The sequence below is a fragment of the Gambusia affinis genome, linkage group LG21 (assembly GCF_019740435.1).
Source record: "Gambusia affinis linkage group LG21, SWU_Gaff_1.0, whole genome shotgun sequence".
Taxonomy (NCBI): domain Eukaryota; kingdom Metazoa; phylum Chordata; class Actinopteri; order Cyprinodontiformes; family Poeciliidae; genus Gambusia; species Gambusia affinis.
Genome location: NC_057888.1, coordinates 22503660 through 22518457, shown reverse-complemented (window position 1 = coordinate 22518457; position 14798 = coordinate 22503660). Strand labels below are relative to the sequence as shown.

Below are 14798 nucleotides of genomic sequence, written 5' to 3'. Positions count from 1 at the left end.
TTCAGTGGAACGGAACATTTACATTTATGTCTCCGGTAGAGGTGCACAATAAATCAAATTGGTGATCGGTTGATACTTAAACATGAAGCCGATTTTATCCACCAATCTTATTTACCTAAATATCAACCACTGATGTCTATTGCTCTGCTGTCAGAGAGGTTTGACTGACAGACTGCCCACCAGGTCATGTCTGTACTGTTACCAGCTCAGCCTTTCTTAATATATTTAGTGACATTTCAGACAAAAAAGTCAGTATCAGCCAAAATTGTAATTGGCAGATCAGGCTTTAGATTATGATCAGCACTTGGACAGAAAATTGCAACGGGTGCACCCCTAGTCTTCAGCGATCAGACACTCTGACACATGAGGCAAAATTTCTTTTAAGTCATGTTTGATATACTAAGCATCTCTATAACAACTCAGGGTGACATAGTTGATTGTATAAAATGGCACTAAGTGCTTGGAAAATGCATAATACTCCCACTTAAACAATTTGCATGTCAGGTTTCAGTCATCTTGTATTTTCTTTTGACTTTCCTTCTGCTCGCAGGTCAGACTGTGTGGACATTCTGACCAAGTGTGGGGATAAGAAACGCTTTCATGAAGGACAAACCCCAGAGAGGCTCTGTGAGGTACTGTCTCCCATCGATGACCCTGAACGCTGCATCCCCCTCCACAGATATCTCAGTAAGTTGCTGTTTTTGATATTTTATCTTCCAGCGTTTGGAAGGAGCTATTCTTTGCTCTAGTTTTATTAAAGGAGCCTCCTTTAGTCATGAACATTCTGACAAGCGTTAATCACTTTGCCAATCTTTACTTTCCAGCCAGTTACTGAGAAAGTACCAGCAATATTTGATTCAATAAATTAATTTAAAATTTAATTGTCGGACTCACTGCAATTGTTCTTTAAGAAAAAATGTTATTTGGTATTTTTTATGTGGTGTGATAGTGGCACAGCACAGTCTGTCAGTCATCAATATAATGACATCCTGTCATGGAAACAAAGAGGATCCCATTAGTCCAAATACGGTCATGAGTAAACTAAGCACCACCTTTAAAGACAGTAAGTTAAATCATTTACTTCCTGCATAAAACTATTTTATAAAATTAAATTGCATTAAACAATTTTTATTTTTTAAACAACCTCTTGGAATTAGGTAGTAAAGTCAAAATATATACACCCATATCCACACATAAACTTCATTTTATGTCTCTGTTTTAGTCTGTTGTCATGTCTTGAAAGTTCAGTGTATGTTGATGTTTGGTAGTTTCTTTGAATAATTTGACATAACCGTTTTGAGTTATTATTTTTGTTGCATTGATGAAATACTGGTTAAATACATGAGTAACTACACCAGCATCATGATCTATATTTAGTTGTGTTGTTTTGGTTATTGCTGTTAATTTCTCCAAGTTCTGCCTGATCTCTTGTTAATGTTTCCTTTGAATTGTTAATAGCGTAACTAAAAAAAGGTTGCTTTTGACTTTCTGAGTTCTTTTATGACTTTATTTCTTAATGTAATGCATAAACCTCTGTTAAAAAATTCTTTTAATGTTTTAATTGTTCACAAAAGAAAGTATGACAAAATTTAAAAACAGCAACTCTTGAAGAAACACAGAACTCTGTTATGTATGTATGTATGGATGGATGGATGGATGGATGGATGGATGGATGGATGGATGGATGGATTTGTAATATTTGGTTTCATTTTATATGCTGGATGAAATCTGTCATCACAAATTGATTCAGGTCTTCAATCCCTCCAGCACCAAGTTCACTGAGCAACACCATAGTGGAGGAGATCATCCATCCATGCAACCCTAATCCATGTCAAAGCAACCACTTATGCCAGGTTAACAGAAAGGGTTGTCTTGATGAAATCAACTGTCAACCATATCTCTGTGTGCCAGGTAGGGGGCGCTGCTCCTGCAGTGTTTGCTAGCTGTTAGGCATTTTACCTTGGTGTCTGAGATCTTGGTTGGTTTCAGGATGTAAAATGGGAGAGGCTTCTGAATTTCTGGTGCAGCAGGATGCTCTCATCCAAGTTCCAACTCGTGATGGAGCTCCCAGTTGCCACGAGATGTGCAGCTGTGGCACCAGTGGGCGTCTGGAGAACTGTGTGGAGATCCCCTGTGTGGAAACAGACAAGGGCTGCGTTGTAGACGGGCAACGAAAGAGTAAGTCTTATGTTTTCCAAAAGACATTAGAGATATAAGACTTATGGTTTTAAATATAAGTACTATTCAGTCAGCAGTAAATAGAACACTGTGAATAAAGACTAGACTCTGGGTATCCAGCTCCAGTCCTCCAGGGCCGATGTCCCTCCAGGTGTAGATGTGTCTGCTCCAACACAGCTAATTCAAAAGGCCCAACTTCCTCCTCAGTGGGTCAAGGTTCTGCAGAGGATCTGCTAACAATAACATGCAGGACACAGACTAGAGGAATGGTTTTGTTTATGAGTACATGTACGTCAATTATGTACATAACTTTGGTTATGAGATGGTATGTACTCATAACAATTAGCATTTGGCATTTTCTCTTTGCTAAATGCTAGAATAATGGGAGATGGATGGAAAAACCCTGGTAACAAGATAGTTCATGACAAAGCAGTAGAGACCTCCTCCCACCTGACCACCCCTGACCCCAAGGCACCAGACAGCCGCTTTAGCTGGAACTCAGGAGGACCAGAGGACAGTCCACCAACCTGAGCCAGCAGCAGCAGTCCGTGATCCACCCCCACTGCAGTGCTGGCAGCTGCAGTAACCCCATTCCAGACCCAGTGTAGGACAGCAACAAATGTGCAAATATTATTTTATTGAAATGTTTTGTTTTCTGTTTTGTCAGAAGGTTGTTTTCCTTATTCTTTTCATTTTTACTTAATTTAGTTAAATGTTACTACGTTACAGTTTCTTGACAAAAGTATTTTAACTGGAAGTTAAACAATTTTATGACTTAATTTGTGCATTTTGGAGAGAAGTTGTTGTGTTTATGGTGTGTAAGGGGCTACAACAATAAATTGTTGATTGATTGAATTATTATGCCACTGTGTAAATTCCCACTTGTATCTGTTTTTCTATAACACCATACATCACAAGGCAGGTATTCATAAACAATAATTGAGCTATTTGACTATACCCTGATAGTCAGATGGTGCCACAACTTGGTTATTGTGATTATAATGACTACCTTTGTTAATAATTGAATTTGCCACTTAATAGTTATCCAAAGCTATTACTGGACAACACCAAGGTTAGAACTTCAAGACTGATGCTGATTAGTGCCAATATATGGATCCTTCTTGCGCAGTATTGAATTAAGTTTCATCATGCAGCCATAACTGCTAAAAAACATTTATTCTGTGAAACTCTGTAGTATGACTCTGAGCCCCTTGTCATTTGGTAACATTACTGTAATGACTCTGTCTCCAATACGTTACCCTGGTTTTATATGCAAAGTCAGAGGACCAAAAAGGTTAAACTATTTTTTTGTGAAATAATTAAGTTTTCAATAAATCGTTCCTTTGTCTTTTGTTGCTTACTCCACCATCAGACCACGGGATGACCTTTAGGACTGATTGCAACACGTGTTCCTGCTTTGCTGGAGAAACAATCTGCTCTACCAGGAAATGTCCAACAGAAAGTGCCCATTGGACTTCTACTGGTTGGCATCTTTTATGATTTCACTTGGGTTGGGGAATATTCGACGAGGCTGTCAAATAGATAAACCATAATTTATTGGCTCACGTGTTTATGTGTCCTGCTCTGAGTTTTAACTCTCCCTCTCTCCCTCTGTGTCTCTCAGATCTTCCCTGTAACTGCCCATATCGTTTCATCCCAGTGTGTGCCTCCAACGGGCGGACCTATCCCAGTGGATGTGTGGCTCGTTGTATGGGATTCAAAGACCACCAATATGTTTTTGGCCCCTGCCATTCCATTAAACCTTGCTCTGACATAACCTGCCAAAGAAACCAGAGGTGGGTTCAGTAAACGACTGGAACAGATGCTTAAACTCCTTAACACAAAGGAAAGCACTTTTATTTTCAAACCTTTTCTGTCCCTCAGCCCTCTCTGGACAGACATCTTGGTTGTTATTTCAGGTGGCTTGATTTTGTCTAAGCAGACCCACTGACCCCATTTTATTCACAAACCTTTTGATGTCCTCGGTCTCCTCTCTTTAGCCTCCTCACCCTAAAAACAAATGCCCTATGGCTTTCAAAGCTTCCTTGCCTCTACAGATTTGTGGATCTCAGATACCTCAGATGAAAAAGGCCAAAAAATTAGATTATGCAGAATGAGACCACCCACTTATTTTTCCCTGGAGTCATTTGAGGGTTTATTTCATGTAAGCTGAACTGCCATAAATTCTAGATAGAACCATGTATTGTATAAATAATCACATATTCTTTAACAGATTATTGTCACCACAACACAATATAACACCATCCATTCATAAACTTTGGTACATTTCTTACACTTTACAAGGACAAATGGTGTGTGATGTTCCTGTCCCTGGGACCACTGCAGCTGATTTAATGGTGAGGCCTCAGTACTCTAGAGCCAGGTCCAGAGTTCTGGGTCTACCTAGATGTTTCTCTCTAGCGGCAAGTGGCTTGAGAACCTCTAGCCAGTAGTGATGGACAAATTGAAAAGTCATCAGAAATTCCTTAAAAAAAAATCAAGTTCTCATTGCCTTGACACAGTTATACAAAAATCAGTTTTTATTAAGGTTTGTCTTTGAAGATGAACCTTATAATAAAATAAAAACTTCGCAGACATTACTGGCTTCCCAGCAATGGCTTCTCATCCCATTGCTTCATCCAAAGGTTCATTACTCCGTGGTTCATTCATTTTTCACTAGTGATATCTGCTGTTGAAATTGTGGCAGCCTTGTCATTCAGATAGACATACTTAAAAAAATTTGTAAATGCAATATTGTCACAAAGTTTTTGTCAACCTCATGTTTAGTAACAGGAGAGTCAATTAAATCCTATTTAACTAATCTTTTTTAGTTATTAAAATTATTTGTAGTCAATCTTGGTATATGTTGACTATCAGTGGCTGTTTTCTTTTGTCTTCGACTGATTTGACAATAGACATTTGTTTTAGTGTATTCAGAGTGCAGTGCTTGTTGGGGCAGACAGTATTTGTTGAGATTTGATTTACCTTCTGAAAAACTAAAGTTCCTCAAAAATTCTCTTTTTTTTGGGATTTCTATTGGATCTCTGATCCTTCATATTTTTACTCATCGGGCCAAAATTTTACTCTTCCAACAGCATTAAGTCTGTTTCTTATGTGCAAGACTGATATATCTTTGCAGAACAAAGAAATAGTGGAAATTTCAAGAAGGTGAGAATTTTGCAGGGGAAGGGGCTAATTATTTTTATTTAAGAATCTTGTGAACGATCTTCTAGAAGTCTTCCCAAAAGTCAGACTTTTTCTTCTTCCTGGCTCCATTTCAATCAAGTTTATTTGTGTAGCCCATTTCAGCAACAATGCAGTTTCAGAGTGCTTTACCTAATAAAAACACACAAATAAAAAGTCATAAAATACACCATCATCAACAATTGAGAAAACCGCTAACAAACATTACATTTTGATGAGTGCCATCATCAAAATTGTTAATATACAGTACAGACCAAAAGTTTGGACATATCTTCTTATTGAATTCAATTAGAAGGTGTGTCCATTTATAGCAATCATTTATAAACTATAAATGGTTCCTTTTATTTCAGTCGCTGCTGAAAACAAATACTCCTCTGATACACGATCAAATACAATAACCCATGCCATGAAGCAACACATCTCATCACGCTTTTATTTTGAAAACCGACACACAAAATGAAGCAGTCATGTGACCCATGCAATGTGATGCATCGTTTGTTGCCAGACACGTGGTTTTCAGCAAGAAGACACCCCTTTTTTTTACTACACGCCTTAAATCCTGGCTTCAGTTGGCCCATCACTACCAACCAGAGGCATGTAAGGGCAAAGAAACACTCAGTGTCAGGACAGAGATTCACTTTAAAGTAAGAAAAATAAAATCTAAATTTATTAAAGTGTAATCTCTTGCTCCTTTTTATCAGGTTGCATTTATTTCTTTAATCACAGATACAGCAGATGATGAAAGGATCAAAGTAGTGATGGTGAGATGAAGCCTCATGAGGCATTGAACCACTTGAGCCAACTGGTTCGAGAAAGGGTTCATTTCTTGAGGCTTCATGTGCACACGAAACCACCTACTGGCCAGGTGTATAATCACAACCAGCTGTATCTTAACGTGTGATGAATTGAATTTTTGTCTATTATGGCTCTTGGGAATGACTTCACAAAAGGTGAAGAAAAAAAGAGACAAAGAGAGAGAGAAAGAGATATATAGAGATAGAGAGAAATATATATACAAAAAAATCCTATCCTGTCCCACAGCTATCTTAAAAATCCTAATATAAAAATTAAGAACTTTAAAACTAACTAACCAATCCTATTTATAATAGTGAGATTATTAGTAAAAAGTTCAAATTAAATAAATAACCGAATTATAAGTCCTGAAATAATAAAGTCTAAAAACATTAAATATTAATCCCAGAAAAATAAATAAAGGGGGAAGGGGGAAAAAATTAATTTAGATCAATACCTTGCTTATTCCAGAGCAAATCTGCTTATGATGTGTGTGATGATGGTATTGGAGGTCAAGGCACTCAAGTTAAATCAAGTGGTGAAAACTCACGTATCCTTAATATTAAAATTAAAATTAAAAATAGGATAGCTGTGGGACAGGATAGGATTTTCTCTCATTTCCTTTCTCTGTGTCTCCCTCTCTCTCTCTGTATATATATATATATATATATATATATATATATATATATATATATATATATATATATATATATTGTTGGGCGTGGTGTTCTGGTAGCTTTTTGTTTGTGCATGGGCTTTTAGTGAAAAGTGTGGCTTGATTCTGTGGTCTTGACATGGAGTTTGACCTGGATGAGTTTGTTAAAAAGCCTACAGTGGAGTCCTTGAGTAAATGCACAAAGGATCAATTGCTGTTAGTAGCCGATCAGTTCAAGGTTATAGTAAATAAACGTGCTAAAAGAGGAACAGTTGAAGCTGAATTGTTGGCAGCACTGGTCCAGGTTGGGATTTTTCCTGCTACAAGTTTACCAAAAAGTCCTGTTGGGTCTCCATCCAGAGCTTCGTGGTCAGATGATCCGGTTCGTTTGAAGGAACTTGAAGTTGAATTAGGACGGCTTGCTTTGAGAGAGAAGGAGCTGTATCTTGAACAAAGGAAAGTGGAGATACATGCCGAACTGCGTTTGAAAGAACTTGAGATTGGTGCTGTGTCTTCGCAATCCCAATCAAATGATTTTGACGTGAGTAAAAATGTTCGCTTGGTTCCTCCATTTAATGAGCGAGATGTTGATAAATATTTCACGTTGTTTGAAAGGGTGGCGCTCACACTTAAATGGCCTAAAGAGGTGTGGACTTTGTTGTTGCAAGGTGCATTAAGTGGCAAAGCGCAAGAAGCATATGCTTCTCTGTCTGTCGCAGATAGTCTTGATTTTGACAAAGTTAAGAATGCTATTTTGCGGGCGTATGAATTAGTGCCTGAAGCGTATCGCCAAAAGTTTCGTAAGTTAAAAAAAAATTATCATCAGACTTACGCAGATTTTGTCAGAGACAAAGAAATTCTCTTTGATCGTTGGTGCTCTGCTAAAAATGTTGCGGACTTTGCACAACTTAAGCAGCTCATTTTAATGGAAGATTTTAAAAACAACTTGCCAGAGAGAGTTGCCATCTATTTGAATGAAAATAAAGTGTCAGACGTGTCAAAAGCGGCAATACTCGTTGATGAGTACATGTTGACGCACAAAGCTAATTTTGAGCGATCACATGTTTTTAATAAATTTGACAAATCAGAAAATAACGGGAAAGAGTGTGCAAAACCTGTTTCATTCGCAGAATCAGATACTCCTGCTGCCCTTAGTGGCGTTGAAAGTAAGTCAGACCATGCGTTGGATTTAAAAGTAACTGTAACGTGTTTTTATTGTAAAAGGAGAGGACACATTGTGGCCAATTGTCCGGTATTAAAGAAAAAGAACACTAAGCCGGTCGCTCTAATTAAAACGGTAAATCACGTTACCCAGTCACTTTCAACTGAAAAGTCTTGTGAGTATGCTGATTTTAAGCCTTTCGTTATGGACGGATTTGTTTCTGTGTCAAATACTGGTGAGAAAATCCCTGTAAAAATATTGCGGGATACTGCTGCTTCTCAATCTTTTATTTTGGAGGGGATTTTGCCGTTAAATGTTGACACTGCAATTGGTTCGGATGTGCCGGTTCGTGGTTTTGGCATGCAAGATATTGGTGTCCCTCTGCACAAAGTCGTCATCCAGTCTGAGCTGTGGTCTGGTGACGCGGTTGTTGGGGTGCGCCCTAGTTTTCCCATACCGGGCGTCTCCATGATCATGGGCAACGACTTGGCTGGGGGTCGAGTGTTAGTTACTCCAGACGTTACACCCGTCCCGGTGTTGCGCACCTGTCCAGATGAGCTTGCTCGTACATTCCCTGATGTGTTTACATCGTGCGCAGTTACGCGCGCAGCACTTAAGCGTCAACAAGAGGAAGATAAAGGTGACCTGGACTTGAGTGAAACTTTTCTGTGCAACGCTGAACCTGAACATGTCCCAGTAAAGGAAGGTTTGAAGGAGGGCATGTTTGATGCCAAGGCTCTGTCATTATCCAGACAGCAATTGATGGCGCTCCAAAAAACTGACAAAAGCTTAGCATCTTTGTTTAACGATGCATTAACTGATGAGACTGACTCTATGTCTACTGGTTATTTTTTAAATGATGGGATTTTGATGCGTAAATGGACGCCTTTAAGCGTTTCCCCTGTTGAAGAGTGGAGTGTCGTGAAACAGATTGTTGTCCCAACCCCATATCGACCAGAGATTTTGCGATTAGCACATGACAATCCACTAGCTGGTCACCTTGGCATAAGAAAAACCTATGATCGCATTTTGCGTCATTTCTTTTGGCCAGGGTTGAAGAGTGATGTCGTGCGATATTGTAATTCGTGTCATTTCTGTCAAAAATCTGGAAAACCAAATCAGACAATTCCTCCTGCTCCGTTGTATCCCATTCCAGCCATTTCTGAACCCTTTGAACGAGTGCTGGTTGACTGTGTGGGTCCGTTGCCTCGAACCAAAGCGGGGAATAAGTTCTTGGTAACAGTGATGTGTACCTCCACTCGTTTTCCAGAGGTTTTTCCGGTGCGAAAAATATCTACGCCAGTAGTGGTTAAAGCATTAACAAAGTTTTTTTCATTGTTTGGCTTACCTCGGGTTGTGCAGACTGACCAAGGGTCTAACTTTATGTCTAAAGTATTTGCGCAGGTTTTAAATCAACTTGACATAAAGCACTGTCATTCCAGCGCTTATCACCCGGAAAGTCAGGGCGCACTCGAGCGTTTCCATCAAACGTTAAAAACAATGCTTCGCACCTACTGTTTGGAGTTCGAAAAGGACTGGGATGAAGGGGTACATTTACAACTGTTTGCTATACGGGAAGTAGTTCAGGAGTCTCTGGGGTTTAGCCCGGCGGACTTGGTTTTTGCTCATGCTGTTCGTGGTCCTTTAAAGCTATTGAAAGAGAAATGGTTGTGTGAAAACTCTGACCAAAATCTATTGGACTACGTCAGTAATTTTAGACTGAAGCTGAGCCGTGCGTGCGAGATAGCCAAAGAAAATCTTCAAACTGCACAGGCTAAAATGAAATCTTTTTTGACAGAAAGGCGGCCATTAGAGTTTTTGAGCCTGGTGACAAAGTGTTGGTGTTACTTCCGGTTCCCGGTTCTAGCTTACAAGCACGCTACAGTGGCCCTTATGTAATCAAGAGGAAGGTCGGCGATAGAGATTTTATGGTTTCTACTCCTGATCGGAGCCGGACATCTCGCCTATGTCACATCAATATGCTCAAGCCTTACATCGAGCGTGCGCCCTCTCTGGCTAAAGCGGTGAGTTGCGTTTCCAGTGAATGAGCTGACTCGTGCGTCGGTGCAGGTGCGGACGCACGGGAGGAGCTGTCCAGTGCTGAACCTGAAGGTGACGTCTTTTTCCCGGAGGTTTCTAAAGGACAGTTTCCAAATTCGGAGGTGTTGGAAAACTTGCCTCTCTTGTTGTCTCACCTTGATTTTTCCAAGCAGGCTGATGTCATTAATTTGATCCAGTCTTATAGGTCGCTGTTTGCAGATATTCCCACTCAGACTCGAGTGCTCAGCCATGATATTGACGTTGGTGATTCCAAGCCTATTAAACAGCATCCTTACAGAGTGAACCCAGACAAGAGATGCCGTTTGAAAGCACAGGTGGAGTACATGGTGAAACATGGACTTGCTGTTGCAAGCAGTAGTGCGTGGAGTTCGCCATGCCTCCTTACTATCAAAGCCAATGGAGACGACCGTTTCTGTACGGACTTCCGGAAGGTAAATGGGGTGACTAAGCCGGATTGTTATCCACTACCACGTATGGAGGACTGTGTGGACCATGTGGGGGCTGCCCAGTTTGTGACCAAGCTGGATTTGCTGAAGGGATACTGGCAGGTACCCTTAACAGCACGAGCCCAAGAAATTTCCGCTTTTGTCACACCCGATGATTTCCTTCAGTACACGGTTATGGCTTTTGGGATGCGTAATGCCCCAGCAACGTTTCAACGGCTCATGAATGTGGTTTTGTCTGGTTTATCATTCTGTGAGGCTTACTTGGATGATTTGGTTATTTGTTCTACTACATGGGCTGAGCACATTGAACATTTGACGTCTGTTTTTGCGCGTCTGAGTGAGGCTAATTTGACTGTTAATCTTTCCAAATGCCAATTCAGCCAAGCGACAGTGACATATCTTGGAAAAAGGGTGGGGGGAGGTCAAGTACGCCCAGTGGAGGCTAAAGTAGAGGCTATTCTGTCTGTTCCTGTACCCACCAGTCGTACAGAGTTACGCCGCTATTTAGCGATGGTTGGTTATTATAGGGGGTTCTGTAAAAACTTTTCCTCTGTAGCTGCCCCTTTAACGGACTTACTTAGCCCTAAAGTAGCTTTTATTTGGTCTGACCGGTGTCAAGCTGCTTTTGAACAAACTAAACAGTTATTGGTTAACGCTCCTGTGTTGTCTGCCCCTCGTTTTGACGTGCCGTTTAAATTGGCTGTGGACGCATGTGATTCAGGCGTCGGAGCTGTCCTTTTGCAAGATGGTACTGATGGGGTGGAACATCCGGTTTCTTATTTCTCGAAGAAACTTGATAGGTATCAAAGATGGTATTCAACCATCGAAAAGGAGGCGCTGGCGTTGGTCCTGGCTTTAGAACATTTTGAGGTGTACGTAGGCGGTTCCAATGGATCTGTGGTTGTTTTTACGGACCATAATCCTTTGGTCTTTCTGGAACGCATGCGTAATAAAAATCGGCGGTTGATGGGCTGGTCTCTGCGGCTTCAATTTTTTAATATCTCTATCCAACATGTTCGAGGTAAGGACAACGTTGTTGCCGACGCACTCTCACGACTCTAGTGTTTTGTTTTTTCGTTTTTTCTCTGAATGGGTTGAGTTTTTTGTGCGGATTACATCAATCCCCATTCAGAGTCTTTGGGTGGGGGTGTTATGTGCTTTCGGCACATTGTATTTATTTCTATTTTCTTTCTTTTGGATCGTTTTGTATTTACTTTAGTTGTATGGCGTTTTGTTGTTTAATGTACTTTGGAGTTTAGATAATCATTTATTCTAATTTGGTTTGTTAATTTGTGACGCTGTTGGACCGCCTATAAATAGGCTGGGTTGCGCCAGGTAACGGCGACGCCCACTTCCAACCACCACCTAGGATGCATGCGATTTGACGTCTCCAGCCTGCCTCACGGTAGTTTTTGTTAGCCCTTTGTTTGGTTGTGATTTTGACCTGGTGGGACCGATTGTCCTGTTTTCGAATTTTCCTTTTCAGTAGTTTCTTTTTTTGTAGTCCGGTACTAGCAGAGGCTTCGACGGCCCTGTATAGGGTTGGCCCCCTGCTGTATCGTTTTGTTCCTTTTGATCGGCTCATCAGGTCCAACTTTCTGTTTCTACTTTGGGATTTTTGTTTTCTTTTATTTTTTTGGGACACGGGGAACACTGAGGATTAATTCTCTCTTCCTTCACAGAAAAAAGAAGATAAAGAAAAGGTCCAGAGAGTTGAGCAATAAAATACGTTTGAATCCTCATTTTCGTCTTCGTGTCCTTAAATATGTTGTGCCCTTTGTGGACGTAACAATATATATATATGTATATATATATATATTCTCCCTACCTGTCTCAAACTAAATAACCACTATCCAAACTATCAAAACTCTGTCCACTCTCTCAACTGACCGCAACTCGCCAACAACAACCCACATTTTGAATGAAGCCTGTGGGGTTTCTAAACCCCGCGCCAAAATCTGAGCCACTTCCCGAAGCAGTCACGTGGTACAGCCGGGCAGCGAGGCTTCGGACGTCATCATTTTCGGCTCCTCCCCTAAATGAAGCAAGCCTCGATACGCGCTTTACGGAAACACCCCTTCCATTACTCGACACACGCCTCGAAGCCTTGGCACATCACGTAACATCACTAGATCAAAGATATACAGACTTTTTATCCTTTACCTTTTTATTATTAATTAAGTCTCTGTCAGGTTCTGTGTTTTTTTTTGTGTGTATTTCAAGTTTTCTGTGTTTCTAATCTCCGTGTTGTCCTGTCTCCCTTTGATTAGTTCCCAGGTGTGTCTCGTCCCCTGATAACCTCATGTGTATTTAGTGTCACCTGTGTCTCTGTGTCTCTGTCAGATCCTTGTTGATTGTTGCGTCATTTCTGTCTGCCTGTTTGTTTGCCACGCATCATATTCTGTTGCTACCGGTGTGAGCCCTGGCTTCCGGTCAGCCGTCCTGCCAGATTCTTGTGGACCGTTTGGCGCATTATTTATTATTAAAACATCATCTCATTCTGGGTCTGCTGTGTTCAGCCTCACCACCTCACATACCGCACTTCCTGACAGTGACATAGAACCCTCTGCATTTTTTGTTCTTTTTTTATTATTTTACTTTTGCATAGACTGAGTGTGTTGACTCAGGTGTGGCTGCTTTTCCTTTAGCTTTTAAAGTAAACAGATCCATCTGTGTCCTGTTTGAACCACTGACTACCATTCAAAAATGATTTTTAATACACTTCTGTTGCAGTTTCATTTCTATGGTCATTTTTGACTTTTCTCTTCAGGGGTCGCCACAACCAATCATCTACCATTTGTGTCCTCTATTAAACACCAACTGACTTCTTGTCCTCGTTCACCACATCCAAATTCTGCTTTTTGGTCTTCCAATCCTCTTCCTGTTGGGTGGCTCCAAGCTCAGCATCTTTCTGAAAATTTGTCTCTCCTCTCTGTCTGCACCTCAGTCTGACTTCATCTCCAACACATCCAACACCTTCTTATCCATCCTCCTCACTCCCACAAATTTCACCTCAATATTCTGTGTAAACCATGGAATATCACTGCTCTCACCACTGTCGCCTGTCAGTACATCTCCCTTACATCCTGTATTATGCTGCGTGTTCTATTGTTTATATGGATATTTTTAGCATCCGTCTCGACAGTGATAGCAATAACAGAAGAGCCCTTGCATTTATTTTTTTAAGTATACAAAGAGAAATGATGATAGTTTTGTATTCCTTCTTTGTTATCAAGAAACAGTGCTGATTGCTATGAGTTGAATTTGACAAGAAAATGTTAATGCAAAATATTCTCAGACACTGAAAGAGTTTTTTTTGTATCCAAAGGACCCTGTGGAGTGAAAATGGAATGGACACTTTAAAGTTAGCAGAAAAATATCAACTGATTTGGTTATTAATTAAGTTGATACAAAACAATTTATTTAAAGACACAGTATTAGGAAAAACATGCAATTTTTTTTCAAAACTTGATTAAAAAAACAGAACATATATATAATGAAGTAAGATGTAAACCTTAGAACTCAACGTAGTTTGTTTTTTTGTTTTTTTTGCTTTATCATGGCTGAAGATGAAGACATTGGATTTGTGTGTTTTGGTCAGGTGCATCCCAAGGCGGCGTGTTTGTCTGAGCGACTCTTCGGATTGTCCACAGTATGAGTGTGTTAGTCGGCCAGCAGTCTGCGACAGAAACAGCATGGAGCCGGCTTGTGACATCGATGGCCGGGTGCATCGCAGCCTGTGCCATCTGCAGCAGTCCGGAAAGATGCTGGCCTACATGGGGCACTGCCAGGTAGGAGACACAGACTGAAGAAGACTCCATAGGAATCCTACAGGAAGCAGCTGGATCATTTACTTTAACAGGGCCTGTAATAACACAAAGTCCTGATCATCTGTAGAAATGTTATTGTTCTTTTCTTTCACCTTCACACTAATGACCATAAGGGATATGTTAACTTCAATTCTTATGAAAGTGCTGTATATATCAGAAATAAAAAAAAGAAATTTAACGTGACATCATAGCTATCTGATGCCTTCAAATTGGCCTTCGTCTTTTTAACCCCTTAACGCTCGCCCCCTAAGTCACCAAAAACGACTGAAAAGGTATATCCAAATTAAATCAGTTGCTGTTCTTGAACAGCACATGGAAAAGCTTAGTCTCTTTATGAAGATGACAAGCTAAATTGTCTATTTTTCCAGTCAAAAAAACTTTTAACTGTAAGTAGTTTGTAGCTATTACATTTGAATTGTGAAAAAAATTTTAAAAATGCTGCTTCACTCAGATTTTTTTATTTATTATCG

General features: G+C 40.2%; 1 protein-coding gene across 2 annotated transcripts in view; it reads left to right on the top strand.

Moving 5' to 3' along the window:
- The window catches only part of reck (reversion-inducing-cysteine-rich protein with kazal motifs), a 69279-nt gene that overhangs the window by 43310 nt on the left and 11171 nt on the right, over positions 1 to 14798 (top strand). For both annotated transcript variants that reach the window (XM_044104467.1, XM_044104466.1), the window contains exons 12-17: positions 551 to 687; positions 1768 to 1911; positions 1990 to 2178; positions 3551 to 3661; positions 3803 to 3974; positions 14100 to 14289. In XM_044104467.1, the coding sequence (XP_043960402.1) occupies positions 551 to 687; positions 1768 to 1911; positions 1990 to 2178; positions 3551 to 3661; positions 3803 to 3974; positions 14100 to 14289 (943 nt within the window). The remainder of the gene's footprint in view (positions 1 to 550; positions 688 to 1767; positions 1912 to 1989; positions 2179 to 3550; positions 3662 to 3802; positions 3975 to 14099; positions 14290 to 14798) is intronic.